The 15806-nt window shown below is 46.3% G+C and overlaps 1 protein-coding gene across 1 annotated transcript; it reads left to right on the top strand.

Annotated features, from left to right (window-relative positions):
• The first annotated feature begins 362 nt into the window (after positions 1 to 362).
• On the top strand, positions 363 to 15707 carry rnf40 (ring finger protein 40). Its single transcript, XM_047033021.1, has 24 exons — positions 363 to 466; positions 934 to 1079; positions 1262 to 1429; positions 1643 to 1919; positions 2201 to 2401; positions 2733 to 2854; positions 3049 to 3195; positions 3473 to 3547; positions 3675 to 3794; positions 3991 to 4170; positions 4417 to 4552; positions 4868 to 4989; positions 5426 to 5688; positions 5902 to 6019; positions 6306 to 6455; positions 7268 to 7480; positions 7670 to 7795; positions 7985 to 8125; positions 8408 to 8509; positions 8903 to 11224; positions 13274 to 13372; positions 13562 to 13699; positions 14075 to 14115; positions 14216 to 15707. Exons 2-20 carry the CDS (start codon positions 939 to 941, stop codon positions 9077 to 9079), a joined length of 2979 nt encoding a protein of 992 aa, XP_046888977.1. The 5' UTR covers positions 363 to 466; positions 934 to 938; the 3' UTR covers positions 9080 to 11224; positions 13274 to 13372; positions 13562 to 13699; positions 14075 to 14115; positions 14216 to 15707.
• Positions 15708 to 15806: the final 99 nt, after the last annotated feature.

The raw sequence follows: 15806 nt of genomic DNA on the forward strand, positions 1-15806 counted from the left end.
GTTTGACCACATATGTAAATGTAAGATTCCTATATGTTTATTGTATGCACTTTCCTGCCAGAGCAAATTCCTTGCCTGTGCAAACTTTCATGGCGAATAAATCCCTTTCTGATTCTGATTCCGGTTAGAGCGCTCTCCCTGGTGTGTAGGGCGTCAACGACAACAACTATGCAGCTCTGGATCTTGACCAGCAGGGAGCACTAGTGTACACGGTGTTGTTTAAAGCCTCGCATTATTAACTTATTTTCGACAAAATTGGTTGAAAAGCTCCCGAACACCACAAAGCTTCGTTTCCCCACCATCAGCATCGTTAAATACATTTTGGCAATGCTAAATTAATTCTCCAGATTTTTTTACTTCCTGTCAAAACGGAAATGTCTGAGTCGTCATCTCCTGGCTGTGTTAGCAATAGCTGCTAGCCTTAGCCGCTAGCGATGTTTTACGACTGCTCTTGCAGCTGGTGAAGGTTTGTGATATTATGTAGAAATAGTGAAAATAAAGCATAATATAATCTAATATTGAGCATTAACACCTGCAGTATGTAATAAGATGATATTTCTGGAACTAAATAGCTAGCTAAATTAACCAATTTATTAACTCGCAAGCAATATTATATTCTGCAGTTAGCTAGCTAGCTACTACTACTGTAGATAGTCAACCAGGAAAGCTTTAGTTTTGTCGGTTAGTTAGTAGCTAAGCTATCTTGCGAGCGAAAAAGCAAGCTACCTAACCGCTTTCAAAACTAAGCTCCATGCAGTAGCTACTGTAGTTATTGTAACATGGCGAATAGAACACTTGTTTGCAGTAGTACCATTTATTTGAATTCACCATGCTACTACCGGCTAGCTAGCTTTGAATGGGCTTCCTACCTATAATACAGAAGGATACCTGACTAATTGGATTCTCATTTCAGTTTACTTTATTTTGTTGCAGAAGTCATGATGTCCGGAACAGGGGGAGGGAAGCGAGCCTCCGGCGGGGACAGTCCACCTGGTCCACCTGAGAAGAAAAGCAAAAAGGAGGAGAAGACCACCACAACACTTATCGAACCCATTCGCATAGGGGGAGTATCGTCAACGGTAAGTAGCACATTCTCTTCCAATTGGGGCCTCCCTAAAGCACCTGTGATCTCCCGTGTCTTTCCCCCATCAAGTCTTTCATGACAGCGTGACTAGCACTGCGTTTAAGTCGGAAGAGCAAGAGACGGTAGAGTTCCGATGTTGACGTTTCGTCCCCGCCTGTGTCTGCTGTGCGTCTGTAGGAGGAGATGGACATGAAGGTGATCCAGTTTAAGAACAAGAAGCTCACGGAGCGCCTGGAGCAAAGGCAGACCATGGAGGACGAGCTGAGGGAGAAGATCGAGAAGCTGGAGAAGAGACAGGCCACTGACGACACCACACTGCTCATCGTCAACCGCTACTGGTCTGAGGTACGTGCAGGCCATGACTCCTCAGGGCTTTGTAGAAAGATTGTCCCTCAAAGTGTCCCACCATGCATGCTCATCTGGTACACTGTATATCAATACGATCTGTGTGGTTACATGTGCTGTGTGTAGATTTTGGTGTCTCATGCCACGACAGAAAGGCTTTTGTTTCATGAAAGTGTGGAACCGCTAAGCTTATCTCCATCCCTGACCTGACAGTTGGAAGAGAACGTTCACATCTTGCGCCAGCGTCTTGAATCGGAGCCCCCTTCTCCCGCCCCGCCACCCGCCCCCGCCACTCCCTCCGCTCCCATGCCTCCACCCACCCCTATGGAAGAGGACGATCTGATCCCTCCACCCCCCATCCCAGATCTGCCTCCACCCCCACTCCCTGAGCCGGAGAACGAGGAGGAGCAGCTCCTCCAGCAGCCCCAGCCCCCGCCCCCTGACGGGGTTGAGGAAACTCCCACAGAGCCACCCCAGGACTCAGCAAAAGGTAACCACAACGATCTATTCTTGTTCAGTCCACCTTTTGAACGTTTCGCGTCAATATCAGCTCGTTTTTAAAGCCGCACGCCATCAAGCGTTTTCGTCGTTAGTCTATCCGCTGGCTCTCAAAGATCCCAATCCTTGAGGGTTTCGGTTGGTTTCGGTGCCGTTCAGCAGGCGTAATGTGAAGCCCTTTGTGACATCGCTCGTATTAAAAAGGGCCAACATTTGATTGGATCCATGCGTTTCATTCCAACTGCGCCTTGCTCCCTTCCCCCTGGACTGCAGAAGCCCCGCCTCCCCCTCCGCCCCTCAGCGACAGTGCCAAGGCCTTCCTGGCCGTGTTGGACCACAGCGGCGAGGAGGAGCTCAGCCTGCAGCTCCAGGACCGGATGCAGTTCAGCAAGGACGCCGTGGCCTGCATGGTGTGCACATTCGACAGGCTCCACAGCCGCATAGACCTCCTGTGTTCCCAGGTCCAGTCTGCAGGTAGGCTCCAGTGACTTACCTCTCCGGAGACTGCTTCTCAGTTAGCCGTAACGGCGACAATGTGTTTGCGTGAGAGTCGGGGGCGAATGCCTGCTGCTCAGTTAGCATAACGGCTACAGTGTGTGTGTGAGAGAGTCTGGGAAAATCTGCCTGTCTAGGGACTTTCTGGTGCTATTATTTGGGCTGTTATTGCTTCGTCAGATTCTTAGAGCTGTTGAAAACTGGTGTACTGTATTTGTTTGACCTCAGAAACAGTGTCATCTTTTTAAATGTGATGTTTGATTCGAATGATGGTCATGTTCTAATGAGCCTGTCTGTGGTGGTGTGTTAGTGTCTGAGAATGATAGCCAGTCAGAGATCATCAGTGTGACCTGTACACTGCTGGAAGAAAATGGCAAACTGCAGGACAAGGCGTCCTCTCTGCAGGGCAGGAACCACAAGATGTCCATGGAGGTATGCCCTCCACGCTCTCTCGTGTGTGTACAGTATGCCGATGCCTACTGTTTACTCATTCACTCCAGCTGATTCCTCTCCTCGTGTGTGAGTGTTTCTGTGGGTAGTCTTGTGTGGGCTTTTTGTGTTGTGCGTGTGTGTGTGTATTTGATCAGGCCTATTGTTGACTCTTCCACGGATGTGTCTCCTCACAGTACAACGAGCTGGTGGACAAAGTGACCAGCTCTGAAACCAAGGTGTCTGAGATGGAGACCGCCGTGGAGGACCTGCAGTGGGACATCGAGAAGCTCCGCAAGAGGGAACAGAAGCTCAACAAGCACCTGGCCGAGGCCCTGGAGCAGGTGTGTGTGTGTGTGTGTTAGTCTTGTCTGTGCATTCCACATGGGATCCCAGTGTATTTAGCATTTGCATCATCTTACACACAGGTGTAGCTGTGTGTAAGATGAATCTTATTGTCCAGCTGTACTGGTGTGAACATACATTGTCGTATTTAAACCGTGTAGCCGTCTTTTAAACAATATTTAAACCAGCTGTTCCAGTAGTGACTCGCCAGCTGTGTCGGTGCCGCTGGGCACAGTTGCTCTGTTGACTTAAACACGGCCTGCATGTTTTGTGCAGTTGAACTCTGGGTACTATGCCACGGGCAGCTCTGGAGGACTTCCTGGAGGTCAGATCACCCTGAACATACAGAAGGTAAGGACCACTGCGCTTCCTCTGAACACACCCCTAGTATATATACACACATGGACAAGCACTGCGGCGTATTGGTCACTTCCTGTCATACTGTTGTTTTCCAATGCTTCTCGTGTTATCGTGTCAGTTTGAGAGCCTGAATGCAGAGCTGGAGCAGAACCAGGAGCTGGCTAACAGCCGCATGGCCGACCTGGAGAAGCTACAGATGGAACTGCAGGAGGCGGTGAGGGAGAGTGAGAAACTGAAGGTACAGCTGGCCCTCACTGGATGAAGTTCCACTGTAGACGGACAACACAGCTATCACAGAACCAGCCGCTAGCACAACATCTTTCAAACTGATGCATCGTTAAAAAAACTGTACAAATATTCTTTTGAGATCCAACTAATCCTGAAACGGTGAAACGTTCTCCCTATCCCCCCCCCCCCCCCTCTCCTCCCTCCAGATCGACCTGCGGAACATTCCGGAGGAGGTGGTGAAGGAGACTCCGGAGTACAAGTGCCTCCAGTCCCAGTTCTCTCTGCTGTACAACGAGTCTCTGGGGGTGAAGACTCAGCTGGATGAGGCCCGGGCTCTTCTCCTCACCGCCAAGAACGCCCACCTCCGCCAGATAGAGCACATGGAGGTCAGCGTCCTAGCACACACACGTGTGTGTCCATAATCCATACTCCAAACAACTCCCTTTACAGAGTGAACACGCTATCCACAGTATGTCTGCATGAAGTGTGCCGTAGTTCTGGGCGCCATTGCCATGCCAACAGCCCCCCTTTTTCCAGCGACAGTGCCGAGGGGTGGGGGAAGTGGGACGGTAGAGGGAGCTGTCGTCTCCCCTGACCCCTCCACCCCCCCTCACTCTGGTTGTTCCCCTCAGAGCGACGAGCTGTCGCTGCAGAAGAAGCTGCGCACGGAGGTGATCCAGCTGGAGGACACCCTGGCCCAGGTCCGGAAGGAGTACGAGATGCTGCGCATCGAGTTTGAGCAGAACCTGGCGGCCAACGAGCAAGCAGGTAACCCCACGCCTCGGCGTCCTCGCACCCAATGACGCGAGCCGTCTGTCCAGGGTGTCTCTCCCCCTCCCCCTTATAAAAGTTACCGAGCGATGCGACATTGTCATTGAGCATTGTCATTGAACGCCTCACGTTTCGTAGGTGAGGAGGAGGCCGTAGTAGGCTGTGGGTGGACGTGGTGTCCTATTTGTTCAACCTTTCTGCAGAGTCTGCAGACGTGAAACTGCACAGCCAGACCTCGTCTCTCTCTCCCCTGTGTGTTCAATCAGCGTCGCGCTCTCTCTCCATCTGCCTGCCGTCCCTCTGTGTTCCCAGGTCCCATCAACAGAGAGATGAGACACCTCATCAGCAGTCTGCAGAATCACAACCACCAGCTGAAGGGAGACGTGCAGAGATACAAGCGGAAGCTGAGGGAGACGCAGATGGAGATCAACAAGGTAGGCCGGCGGCGTGCCGCCCGCTCACTGGCCGCAACAGACGTGGGGTCATGGGCGAGTGTTTTCACACGCTCTCCAGTCTGAACGCCTGCTCCTCTACCGGGGAGAGGCGCCGCTCGGTGGTAGAGCGTTTGACTGCAGATGGAGAGGTTGAAGGGTTCAACACCCCCCCCTCCCACACACACACCCAACTCCTCCACTGTGAGTTGCGTACAAATAGCTTCTGCTGAATGACTAGTTTACATAGCTCCCTGAACAGAGAAGTTTTATTCACTGTGTTTGAGATAATACTTCATTAATCCCTAGACAGAGAACTTTGGGTGTTGACTCATGAACGTGATAGAAAAGTTAGACGTTGGATGGTCAAGCAACAACACGTCCATTCTGGAAGTTTCACCCGTAACGTTTGGTTTGTCCTTTTGGGTCCGTCGTTCAGCTGCGGTGCCAGAGTGGAGAGACTGGAGTTCTGCTTCTGGAGGAGACGTCTAACGAAGGAGGCCTGGACGTGAAGAAGGAGGAGGACGATGACCAGGAGGAGGAGGAGGAGAGGAGGAAGGAGCTGGACAGGCAGCGGGCCAGGGAGAGAGAGCGGGAGGCCGAACGAGAGCGAGAGAGGGAGCGAGAGAGGGAGAGACAGCGCAGTGAAGAGCTGAAGAGGAAAGACTCTGACACACTGAAGATGCTGAGGGCCGAACTCAAGTAGGCTCCGCCTCCAATTGAATAACAAAAATTCAACTTTTAAAAGTGTAACTTGTGCCAATACAAATTCTCACTTGTCAGTAACAATTCACACACGCACACAAACAGCAATGCAATTAAGTGGGATTGAATTCCAAATCAAACCCCTTCAATGCCAAGGTGACTGAGAAATAGGGAAGATGAAAGCCTAACCTCTCTCCTCCTCCTCTCCAGGAAGGCCCAGGAGTCCCAGAAGGAGATGAAGCTGCTCCTGGACATGTACAAGTCTGCCCCCAAGGAGCAGAGGGACAAAGTGCAGCTCATGGCCGCCGAGCGCAAGTCTAAAGCCGAGGTCTGTGCCCCTGGTTAGCCTCCTTCACCTGCAGCGTTTTCTCCCGCTGCATGCGCTTTCCTCACCTTGAAAAACATTTCACTGCCAATAACTCTGTTCATGTGCATATGGCAATAAACTTGAATTAAAAGCTATGCTTTCGATTGTAGTCACACCAGCTGTAACTAGACCTAAAGGAGATGTTCATGCCGTTGTATTTCATCTCTCTCTCTCTCTCTCTCTCTCTCTCTCTGTCTCTCTCTCTCTCTCTGTGTCTCTCTGTCTCTCTCTCTCTCCCGCCCCTCAGGTGGACGAGCTGAGGGTGCGGGTCAGGGAGCTGGAGGAGAGAGAGAGGAAGGAGAGCAAGAAGCTGGCTGACGAAGACGCGCTGCGTAAGATCCGTGTGGCAGAGGAGACCATAGACCACTTGCAGAAGAAGCTGACTGCCACCAAACAGGTACACGCGCCACTGCACCAAGAACCGAGGAGAGGAACTTGGATGATAGTCAGGTGACGAACTTGAGTTCAAGTGGCTGTCATTGCAGAAGTTGAGTCATCATCATGTCACCAAACCGCTGTCAGATTAGTATTTCTCCCCGACACAGATAAAAGGTAAACCATTTACGGACAACAATACTGAGCCTGTCATCATGTTTCTAGATTTGATTTTGTGACGCAAGCAGGGTTAGCCACTTAACATGAAACCAACCTTTCTCTGAATGATAACCTCTCCCTGAACTACGTGTCCTCTTTCTTTTTACGGTTTCCCTTTCTCTCGTTTTTTTTCTTTCTCTGTTCCTCTTCCCCTCTGTTTTTCTTTCACTGTCTCTATTTCCGATTTCTCTCTTCCTAAAAATCTAATTTCTGTCTGCCACCCCCCCCCCCCCGTCACAATCTCTTCCACAATTTCTCTCTTCCTCTGACTCTTCCCTCACTCTTCCTCTGACTCTTCCCTCACTCTTCCTCTGACTCTCTTCCTCTGACTCTCCCCTCACTCTTCCTCTGACACTCTTCCCTCACTCTCTTCCTCTGACTTTCTTCCTCTGACTCTCTTCCTGACCCTTCTCTGACTCTTCCTCTGACTCTCTCTCTCCCTCTGACTCTCCCTCTGAGTCTTCCCTCACTCTCTTCCTCTGACTTTCTTCCTCTGACTCTCTTCTTCTGACTCTTCCTCTGACTCTCCCTCTCCTTCTGACTCTCCCTCTGAGTCTTCCCTCACTCTCTTCCTCTGACTCTCTCTCCCTCTCTGCCCCCTCCGTGTCCCTGAAGGAGGAGGAGGCGCTGCTGAGTGAGATGGACGTGACGGGCCAGGCCTTCGAGGACATGCAGGAGCAGAACAGCCGCCTGATGCAGCAGCTGCGGGAGAAGGACGACGCCAACTTCAAGCTGATGAGTGAGAGGATCAAGTCCAACCAGATCTACAAGTTGCTGAGGGAGGAAAAGGAGGAGCTGGCCGACCAGGTGCTGACCTTCAAGACCCAGGTGAGACCCCCCCCCTGATCATGCATTGGTTTTATATCCCCGGGAATCATCCTGCAGAGTTTGTTGACGGGAGTCGTATGTTGAAAATTGTCTTGTCGAAGTTGCTGCGAGAGGCTGCTGTTTGGACTGGTTGACTGGACCTTGACGACCAACATAGCTTGATTGGTTCCTTTTGGCTGTCTGTCACAGGTTGATGCCCAGCTGTTGGTGGTCCAGAAGCTGGAGGAGAAGGAGGGCATCCTCCAGAGCTCTCTGGCTTCTCTGGAGAAGGAGCTGGCCCTCCGAACCCAAGCTCTCGAACTGAACAAGAGAAAGGTTAGGATACAACATCACACACTGTCCTCCAAAACAAAAACGATAATGCAAATTCATCACAGTTCTCAAATAATGGGTTAAGGGTTATGAACTTCAGCATTTCAACAAGAGTGGTATTGCTTGTGTGTGTGCGTGTGTGTGTGCGTGTGTGTGTGTGTGTGTGTGTGTGTGCGCGCGCGTGCTGCCCAGGCGGTTGAAGCAGCCCAGCTAGCAGAGGACCTGAAGGTGCAACTGGAGCACACACAGGCCAAGCTGAAAGAGATCCAGGTGTCTGTTGCAGAGAACCGCACGGCCCGCGAGAGGGAGAGCGGCAACCTCAAGAGAGCTCAGGTCCACACACACTCCTGTGTTTGACACACACACACACACACACTCCTGTGTTTGACACACACACACACACACACTCCTGTGTTTGACACACACACACACCCACACACCTGGGTTTGACACACACACACACTCCTCTGCACTCATTGTATACCGCCATTCTACTCACACAGAGTTACTGGTACAAAAGCACATGTATTTCCATTCTTTATACACAGCTAACAACTGTTTGAATGAGCACCTCAGGGCGCAGGTGTAACTTGAGTCTGCTTCCACGCTCTTCAGGAGGATCTGTCCAGGCTGAGACGGAAGCTGGAGAAACAGAAGAAGGTGGAGGTGTACACGGACGCTGACGAGATCCTGCAGGAAGAGATCAACCAGTACAAGGTAGACTAAAGGATCCTATATGAACCTACAGGCCTCAACCAGGCAACGCCCTCGCTTGGGTCAACACATGTTGGTTCTTAAGAGGGATTAGAATTTTTGCTGCTTTTTCCAAACTGGGCCCATGTTTAAAAAAAAAAAAAAAAAAAAAAACACCAAACATATTCCAGATTGTTTTTATGTGCAGACTGCAAAGGTTTTTATTTATTTAAATGTGTTTATATAAATAGTGTGAGTAGTATTACTGTGGTGGATATGATTTTTATAAATGTTTTGCTTTTGGGAAGGCAAGGCTATCGAGCTCCTGGCATCAGTTTGGAGCGTATTTGGTGGAACGACTGGAAGTAATCCTGACTGTTTACCTCCCTCCTCCCTTCCTGTGTGCCTGTGCTGCAGGCCAAGCTCCGGTGCCCGTGCTGCAACACGCGAGACAAGGAGACCGTCCTCACCAAGTGCTTCCACGTGTTCTGCTACGAGTGCCTGAAGACGCGCTACGACACCCGGCAGAGGAAGTGCCCCAAGTGCAACACGGCCTTCGGCGCCAACGACTTCCACCGCATCTACATCACCTAACCTTGTCCTGGTGCCCCTCCCCGAGGACAAGCGGGAAGGGGACTGAACCAAAAGGAGGGGAAGCAAAACTGAAACAAACTAAAGGGGGGTGGATAAAGAGGATGTGGTCGTAGGGGATGGGTGACAGATCTCGGAAAGCTTTGGTTTTCTGGTTTTATTCTCTCAATTTGGGTCGGGGGGGGGGGGGGGGGGGGGGGGTTTACTTGTTTTACCGCATCATTGACAGTTGGTGCTAGTGACCAAACAGACGAGCCGTGTTGTGACTGAGTGAGACTGATGTGCCGTAGTAATAAACAGAAACGCTTGGTCTTTCGCAAATATTTGTATATTTAGATGTCCTGTTCTAGTTTCCGGTGCGTGTCTGTTTCAGATCTTGCTAATGTTTCATTCTTAACTTTTAACTGAGCCTGTTGAAAAAAGAGAAAAGTCATTTTTAATCTTGGTTTTCTGTTATCAAATTATTGACATAATTAGCTATTGGACATAAAGCCTTTAGGAGTTCAAAGCTGAAGTGCATACATAAATCAAACATCATCTTGTAGAAATGACATTTTTTCTGCCCTACTGAGACAAAAATATAGCATGGAACATGCTTTACAGGTACTTTTCCCTGAGTATTGCTTAAAACCAGTGCCTGTGACTCGCTGAGGCAATGCTGTTGATTTGGTTTGGGCCCAGTCCAACATGTACTCCCAGGCATGTTAAGGATCACCTTGGACTAGATCCTTGGTTTTGGGACAATGTGACTTACCCATGCTGGAGAGCTCCATAACATCTGCAGGCTTTAGTGCCTCATTACTGATGACATCATCCCAGTGGAGGGACAGTTTATATGAATGTTCGCACTGGGCTTAACCAGCTTTTCCAAGACTGCTCTGTTAAAGGTTACTTGAGCATTTTTTTTAAGTATAAAACCATCTGTCCTGACAAAGCTCTGACACAATTTGAACCAAGAAATTTTTTTTTCTCAGTTTTGATGGTGGACATAATGTGGACTTGGTAAACTTGTGTAAATAGTTGGTAGTGGGGGGTAAAGCATTTAATATCAGTAACGTTGGACATTGAACCAATTACGTGTATTATGGATTTCTGCAAACTGAGTAGTTACTCCACAAGAGTTTGATGTTAATATTGAAGTTTTGTGTCTGCATGGGAAATCGAATCGGTAAACATGCCTGTTGCACACTAAAATGTTTCAAGCAGATAGCAAGCAAATTGTGAGTAGTGCCTTTCACACAAAGCTACGCTTGAAGATGCAGTAACCTGTTAAGTGTCTTGTGCATTAGACTTGTGGATATAACATTTAAAGATTAGACTAGAGAGAACTAGACTGGCCCGCGGGGGATGACGGAACACGTTGCCAAGTCGACAAAATATTTAAATATCACGTGAAAGGAAGAAAGAAATCCCAAATGAAACCCATGCGTTACTCAGAGATAATGAGGCAAGTTTCCTTGGAAGTTTGTCTTCGAATTACATTTACTTGAATGCACACGTTACATCTTTAAGAAGATAACAGCTTTAAAGAAGGTTAGCCAACGCTAACCCTATAGCTGTTTCAAATACTGTTTTTGTCCTCTCTTGACGACGGCCCCAGCTCTTTGCCAGATACTTGTGTTTCTTGGCAATGGTAAGTGAATGACGTAGGACAGGCGTGGTAATAACAATGAGAACACTATTAATTCCAGACTATACAGGCTTTGCCCTCCAAGTTAAAGTAAAAGAAAGAGCGTGATGGGTGGGGTCCTCACATTTATCCCTTATGGATTAAAACACGTATTTAGCAGTGTCTATTCAACATTTTAGTTTTTCCTTAGAAAAAACGTAAGTTGACCAAACAGTGAAGTTTCCCGCGAGTCTCGACGGCTCCTTTGCACACAGCCGAGTACAGTACACATAGGAAATGACTCATAGGAGTTGAACTGTTAGCGTGGGTGTGTGCACTATTAAAACAAGGCGCAGACTACTCGGAGTGAGTCATTCTGATGCTAGCTTTTCCATGGTAAAAACCAGCACGGATTGATCAGATGAACTTTCGGGAATTGCGTGAATAGTTGACGAGTACAATGGATTCTAATATTCTCTGTGCGCTTTATGGATTTATAATTACAGTTGGATCTAATCTATATGGTGTCAATGGACAAAGTAAGTGATTTAGATTATGGCATTTTTGTACTATGTTAAAACTTTATATTGGTTGTGAAAAATGTTTAAGTGTATTGTTTAGACTGGGAAAACGATCCGTAATGGTTGTAGTAATGACTTTCTTAAAATGATACAAAACATTTCCCGTATTTTTAACGTTTGACTGTATGGGAATTCGTGTTTCATTAAACATCGTAATCGCATGGCCACTCCAAAGGAGTCAGATAATAGGGCTACCCGCTGACGGGGTGGCTTCCTCCACCAGCTGCACGTCTCACCGGTTCCGCATTCCTAAAGCCTTATTTCACCTCGTCTAAGCCCTTGGGTGAACAGAACAGACCAGGCTCAATGGACAAACACCATCTACGTTTGTTCTAATCAGTCAAAAAGAAATATTCACTTAAAATCTGTACCGTTTGATGTTTTTTTTGTCTCTTCCTGGTAGTCTTCCAATAATATTCTAGGAACAACAAGGACAAACAAGTCCCTTCCTCCCCCCTTCCTCCAAGAATCAGACCCTTGGTAATTGAGACCTCTATATTCATAATCCAGCTATCTCACAACAACTGAGAGTATTTGGTTACTTTTATAGGCATATATAAGAATTACAAAAAAACAATGTAGATGATCAAGACACTTCTGAGATGTTCACAATGTCTAGACTGAGCCAGCTGTGGAGGACTGGCCTGGACAATGTATCAATGTAGATAGGCTATGGGGTATTCAGCTTGACACCGATTTTCTAAGAGTTAAAAACATTGACTGTAACACTAACTCAATACAAGCCCACAGTGAATCACTAAACAGAAACACACTTGTGTGCATAAAATGCATAATTCAATCCAGAACAGTGGATGAAAAGGGCCTTCAAGACAAGTGTTGTTACATATGGGTTTCTTGACAACCCATACTGACAGATGTGAATGTATAGCTGACCTGCTTCCAGTTTCCTGCACACTCATGCCTCGACTTCTGCCTTATGCTCAGTGTGTCATTTAGCAGTGATGTTTCGGTATCGTTTTTCACGAGCTTTAATCACAGTTGGATGTGCAGTCAGCACCAAAATTCAGCAGAAGTATTATCATGGGGGAGTTAGAGTACAAGTAGAGAAGAAAGCTGTAGTTCTTTCCATAATACATTTTTTTTTTCACCTTTCGTGTTCACATCCACAATGATGAGAATCATTGTTTATTGACTCATTTTAACCTCAGTATGTTATTTGACATTTTTTTATTTGAGGCTGCCTTTAAACATTTGGCCGGGGACAGCAGATCAAAATGGCCAACTCTAGCTCACTTTTTAGCTCACTCAGTTTTTCTGTTGATTGGTGTGCATTGTCTGAAATAAATGACATTGTCCAAAAACAATTAAAAGAATGGTGTTGGACCCATAGACCAAATCACACCACAGTGTAGATTTGACTGTGCTGGTGCTTCTATCTGCGGTTGCAGTAGAAGGATATTACACGTTCTGTATAGAGCGCAAGACCTCTAGGTTTGGGCCCCAGCACTGTTCTCCATTGCTCTGGTGATGTTTGTTCACACCTTTTCCAATCCTGTAGGTTGTTCTCTGGAAGTTACACACACACACCGCAATGTGCAGATGTGGTCTTCTTTGAAAGCAACAGCACATCCCGTCAATCACACACCTGCAGGCTACCCTTGTCTGTTAGTTCAGCAGAAAGCCTGTTTGATTTGCATGCCTGTGCATCAGCAGGTTGTACAGAGACTAACAACCACAGGAATTCCCCAGCTCATTTAGTAAGAAGAGGAAACCCACAGGACTTCTCACAACTACCGCATTTCATACGCTCGATTGTCGTCTGACTTCTGAATCACTGGTTAAAGACATCCCATTTCATGTAACCTAGGCATTTTTTCTTGTGAAATGGGAGGTTTCTTCGGGGCCGAACATGCAACTGCCTGTCTCAAACTGACGTCTTTAACTGGAAGTTTCAGTGGAAATAGGAATTGGATGACTCCACATGACTGGATTTCATATGATGACTGTTTTTTAAGATGTGTTCTTATTCCCTCCATGTTTTCACAGACAAATGCAGAAGTAATGAGATCTGGAGTTCAGACTTGGATGGATGTGTGTCTTGCTCATCATGCAAGCGGTATCCCAAAACTCCTTCATGTGACACCTGTAAGTGTGAGAAGTCTGAGGGAAATCAAAAGGTGTCAAAACAAGCTCTGTTCAAATATCTAAATGCATATCATTGGCCCCATGTGCCCTAAATAACACTCTCACAGTGTACAACTGTCCACAGCGTTGTACAAAAGTATATGTTTTGAGACTTGATGGTTTAATAATGGGATGTTCTCCTGTTGTCAGGTGTGTTCCCAGATGAGAGCCCAGACGGCTGGCGGCTGGCAGCCATCACTAGTTTCTCCGTGCTGGCTGTTGTACTGATCAGTGCCGGGCTCATTATCGGCGTCATGCTGCATCGGAGGAAGTCACGACCTCTTCGTGGTGAGACCCCGAAACCCGCTCGGATACGAAACAGTTGTGTCTTTGTGAAGAAACGTGTGGTGAAGCACATGTTGTTGTCCTGTCTGAAAGGGAAATGGAAAGTGTTGTGAACCGTTAGTAGCAGAAGATATTTGACCATGTTGCACTAGGATGTTGGATTTTGATGTTGCTGTTTTTGTCCTATGACTGGAATGAATTAATTTTGCAATTGGGGTTATTGTTGCATTGTGTATGGCTAAAATATAGACCATTCCTTGGCAGTTAGCACTAAAATACTGTCAGAACTGTGCACTTTTTGTATGTCGATTTTGATCAAAGCACCTGCTATAAAATGAAACATAAAACGTCTAATGTAATTTCCTTCCTTTTTTTCAGAACCCATCGAGGAGACCACAGGCCCATAAGTCCTTTCGAAGGTGTGCATTCAAGCCCAACATTAGTTTTTTTTTCATAAACATTATATAACAGTGTACGAATGAATGATGGTGAAACTGATGAATCTCTTGATTTTTCCAGTGTCATCTTCCTTCAAACATGGCTGTAACAGACGAACCGAGAGATCCCCTCTTGCCTTCATGTAAAGGACTGTAACCTGGACACAGTGATGTTTTCGAGTAGAGCTGATCATTCTAATTTATTCTAGGGTTAGTCAAGATGGGTTTGATCACAGTACCTACAATGCTGTTGTGACTAGCGCATCTCCCAAGCTGTCAATATCCTGTCCTGTTCAGAACCAACAGGGCAGAGCACTGAGTAACAACAATGTGATTCACTGTGCAGGGTCGCTCACCCACCTCTTTGCTCTAGTTTTCCTGTAGTAAGGGCATTGTTTTTTGGCAGTTTCATATGTAGTAAAGACACATATCTGATATCTTTGATCACCGATGACACGTCTCACCACCAGCAGGATGTAAAAGTGAATCCTTGACCATGGCTAACTTCAGTTATGGTATAGTTAAGACTAAAAGGTTTACATTTGCAGGTCATTAACGAAACCCTCTTAAGTCATTTAATCGTTCTGATTACAATGCACGTGGAGCACATCAAGGCCATCTGAATGTACTTTAAGGAGGATTCTATACTTCCAGCGCTTCCATTCCAATATGAACGCATCAATTTAATTTTTGTTTTTGAAGAGTGTGACACACTCATGCACTGTTCTATACTCTTCAAATCTCTCCTCCACAGTAAGTGTATTGAATATCGTAATGTAGGGATAGTTTTATGTAGATGGCAATGTGCTGTAGCACTGTGCATATACTATGCAGAATTCGGTAGCATGACACAGGGGGTCCTGAAGGATTGTGGAACAGGATTAAGGTGGCATAGTATTCTTGGGACCTGAATCATACTCTTCTTGAAAGCATTTAAACCCAGTCTCTAAATTGACACCAGCAGGACATTCTTACTGTTTTGACAATGGTGCTTGTGTGACAGGATGTTTGTAACACTATAATTCTAACATTATCCCACTCTGTTTGAATGTGTACTTATAGTGAATACTGTAAGGGCAATGTACACAAAATAGTATCCAAACTTTCTGAACAAAGACTTGTTCGATTGTTCACTTAGGATACATTTGTGGGATGAGCATTTTAAAATCTGAATATTGAGATATTTCATATTGACAATATCCTTTTAAAACATATCATACATAGAGTACTTTGCTGTGTAGGACAAGTTAGTCCAAAGCAGTAACAAGCTACCACTTTTAAAGATGTTTTTATATATATATATAGTATAAAGTAAATCTATTTTTTATTTATTTTAATATCTTTTATAATATTCAGTCCAATGTCACAATATAAATTGGTAAAAATAAATAATGTATAGCATATGCTGTACATTAATCTACTTCAATCCCTGTGAAGGTGGTTAACAAACTTCCAGTACCAGCTGACAATTTACTGGGCAGTAACAATAGTATATTTTTCTCACCTTTAGGTCAATCTTTCAAGTGAACTGTTTATAGTTAACATATTTTTCAGAATAAACAAATTACAATAAAGTTGCATGGTGTATTGTATTGGAATTGCATGAAACACAAATTGTGTTGGGATTCATTGTGTGACATCTAAGGCCATGACTATTAACCACCCTAGACTCA

The sequence above is a fragment of the Hypomesus transpacificus genome, chromosome 13 (genome assembly GCF_021917145.1).
Source record: "Hypomesus transpacificus isolate Combined female chromosome 13, fHypTra1, whole genome shotgun sequence".
NCBI classification, from domain to species: Eukaryota; Metazoa; Chordata; class Actinopteri; order Osmeriformes; family Osmeridae; genus Hypomesus; species Hypomesus transpacificus.

What these genes read in the sequence shown, in the direction of transcription:
- rnf40 (XM_047033021.1), top strand. Translation starts at nt 939, where the DNA reads ATGATGTCCGGAACAGGGGGAGGGAAGCGAGCCTCCGGCGGGGACAGT. An exon ending in TAGGGGGAGTATCGTCAACG is followed by an intron (nt 1,080 to 1,261) that starts GTAAGTAGCACA and finishes GTGCGTCTGTAG; the next exon opens with GAGGAGATGGACATGAAGGT. An exon ending in TGGCCGAGGCCCTGGAGCAG is followed by an intron (nt 3,196 to 3,472) that starts GTGTGTGTGTGT and finishes TGTTTTGTGCAG; the next exon opens with TTGAACTCTGGGTACTATGC.